The sequence below is a fragment of the Pygoscelis adeliae genome, unplaced genomic scaffold (assembly GCF_000699105.1).
Source record: "Pygoscelis adeliae isolate BGI_AS28 unplaced genomic scaffold, ASM69910v1 Scaffold197, whole genome shotgun sequence".
Classification (NCBI taxonomy): domain Eukaryota; kingdom Metazoa; phylum Chordata; class Aves; order Sphenisciformes; family Spheniscidae; genus Pygoscelis; species Pygoscelis adeliae.
Window position 1 is genome coordinate 1,690,778 of NW_008825105.1, and position 2,358 is coordinate 1,693,135.

The window sequence follows — 2,358 nt, forward strand, 5'->3', positions numbered from 1 at the left end:
GGCTGCTTTTGTGTGCATCTTCCCTCAGCCCTGTACCACCGCCGAGAAGCAGGATCCCGAGTCTTTGATTCGTGCCCTTGTGTTTGCAGGTGGTCTGAACGTAATCACCGTGAGAAGATTGGGGTCCATGTCCTCTTTGACCAGGTATTAAACATGGAACCTTACTGCTGCAGGGACTCTCTCTCCTCTCTTGACAAAGAGACCTTTGTCTATGACCTCTCCGCTGTGGTGATGCATCACGGGAAAGGGTTTGGCTCAGGACACTACACAGCATATTGCTACAACACAGAGGGAGGTGCGTGTGCCTTATTACGGGGGAAACAAATTCAAGAACTCGTGTTTTATTCCTTAGACGTAGTGCGTTGTAAAGCTTTATGATCAAAGTTGTTTGGAATCAAGTTTCCTCACATTCGGTAGTTTGTTCCCCAGAATGTATTGCTAGTAGCATGTTTTCTTTTTTGTTTTCTTTTTTTTTTTTTTTTTTTTTGCATAAAGCCACAGATTGCTGCTCTTTGCTTTGCGGCCCTTGGGGATGCCTTTTATTGCTTGCTGTTAACAGCATGAATGCTTCATTTTCTCACGCAATGTAACTCCGTGGAGCTGCTCCAGCTGGGTGTCTTTTTCTCAGTATCCTTGGGATGATGAGATAAACAGAAAGTGTTTTGAAACTGGACAGGAACCATTCATGAATAACATCCGCAGGGTTTTTGTGAATTTCCAGCAGGCTCTTTCTGCAGCTGAACTAGTACTGACTCTGCCTTCTGACTTGTGGAGAAAGAGGTACAAATTGGTATCTCCAGGGAATTTTTATTTTCCTAATTGAGTTTTTGGGCTGTAATATACAATTGGTTAAATTACGATTTGGTATTTCTAAACTCTGTTAACAGCACAGAAATGATCAAAATGTTTTCCAGATTAGAAACTCCTTTCCAAAGCATCTGTAGAGGAAAAGATAGAGATGCCTTTTCTCCTACATTGCCCTTTTTCTCTGTGGATGTTTCCTATGAACAGTTCCAAAATGCATTCAGAAGGAATTATGCCTCCCTTACTAATGTCCTCTTTCTCACTTCAATTCCTAGGTTTTTGGGTCCACTGCAATGACTCCAAACTGAATGTATGTAGCGTGGAGGAGGTGTGCAAAACCCAGGCCTACATTCTTTTTTACACTCAAAGAACAGTGCAGGACAAAGCAAGAATCTCAGAAAAACAACTCCAAGCTCAGGTGCCGTCCAAAAATAGTGATAAGGACAGAAGACTGACATTCCCGTGATGGGGAGCTCTGTAACTCAATCAGCAGTCTCAGTTTTTTTTAAAACCATTGGAGTTCACATCTTTCCTCTTTGTAGGAAAAAAGGCTCGCTGCAGGAAGGGGATCAGATCATGATGTTTGCCGCCCAGGGTCTGGAAAAGCATATCGAGCTGTGCAATTCTGACACGTAAGATTGTAGTCAGAATCTTGTTTTCAAAGCATCTTGTTGTTAAATTATGCTCACAAAATGAAATGAGAAAGTTTGATGCTGTATATCATTCATCTCATATCAAAAAGGAATTGCGTAAGGCGTGTAACAAATGAGCACAACCAGGAAATAGAAGCATTCAACTGGCTTCAAAAACCGTCAGTACCTAGTAATGCTGATAAAACTCCAGAAGGAACAGGTATAGTACCCTCCCCTTTAATTGCCATTCAGATTTCCAGGGTTTGAATCACACAGTCACCCAGGCATTTATTTGAACGGTTGTTGGATAGGTGGAGTTGACTGCCCTGAGAGCCATTCTTGCTGGAGAAACGTTTAACGTTCTTCTACCAGAGAAAATATTCCCCCAGGCCTCAGCTATCGCTGTGATATCAATTGCTTTGCCATCAGTTGAGGGCAAACCCGTGGCTGGCAAGCTTTGTCAACCCCTCTCTTTCTCAGTGTTACTGGGGCTGTGCGCACACTTGATGGTTTATTCTCTGGGCTGAACTGAATTGGCAGCTAAATTCACCAGGAATGTGATTTTAAAACAGTTCTGCTCTGGAGAAAGTGCATTTAAAAACAAACACAAACCCCTGTAATAAAACAGGAATGTACCTGTGTGTCATATCTGTTTACAGTGGCAGCGAAAACAAAGCCTGCGCTACAGGCTTCTGCTGGCATAACTTTGCTGACCGGGTTTATAAAGAAGTCTGAGCCCTGGCTTGCAGAGCTGTGACAGCAGAAGCACGGAGCGTGGAGGCATCTTACACTGGCAAACTAGCACTTTTTTACAAGTGTGGCTTGTTTTCCTCAGGGGAACGGGGTGGTGGTAATACCACAACGGTGGGAGACAGAGCTAGCTTCCGTTACTGCTTCTGTGATGGAGATACTCATTAATTGC

The 2,358-nt window shown here is 43.3% G+C and overlaps 1 protein-coding gene across 1 annotated transcript in view; it reads left to right on the plus strand.

The window, feature by feature from the left end:
- Positions 1-1,938, plus strand: part of USP49 (ubiquitin specific peptidase 49) — a 17,121-nt gene extending 15,183 nt beyond the window's left edge. Inside the window, exons 7-8 of the mRNA XM_009327382.1 lie at positions 90-295; positions 1,080-1,938. Of these exons, the coding sequence (XP_009325657.1) occupies positions 90-295; positions 1,080-1,270 (397 nt within the window). The 3' untranslated portion in view covers positions 1,271-1,938. The remainder of the gene's footprint in view (positions 1-89; positions 296-1,079) is intronic.
- The last annotated feature ends 420 nt before the right edge of the window (positions 1,939-2,358 follow it).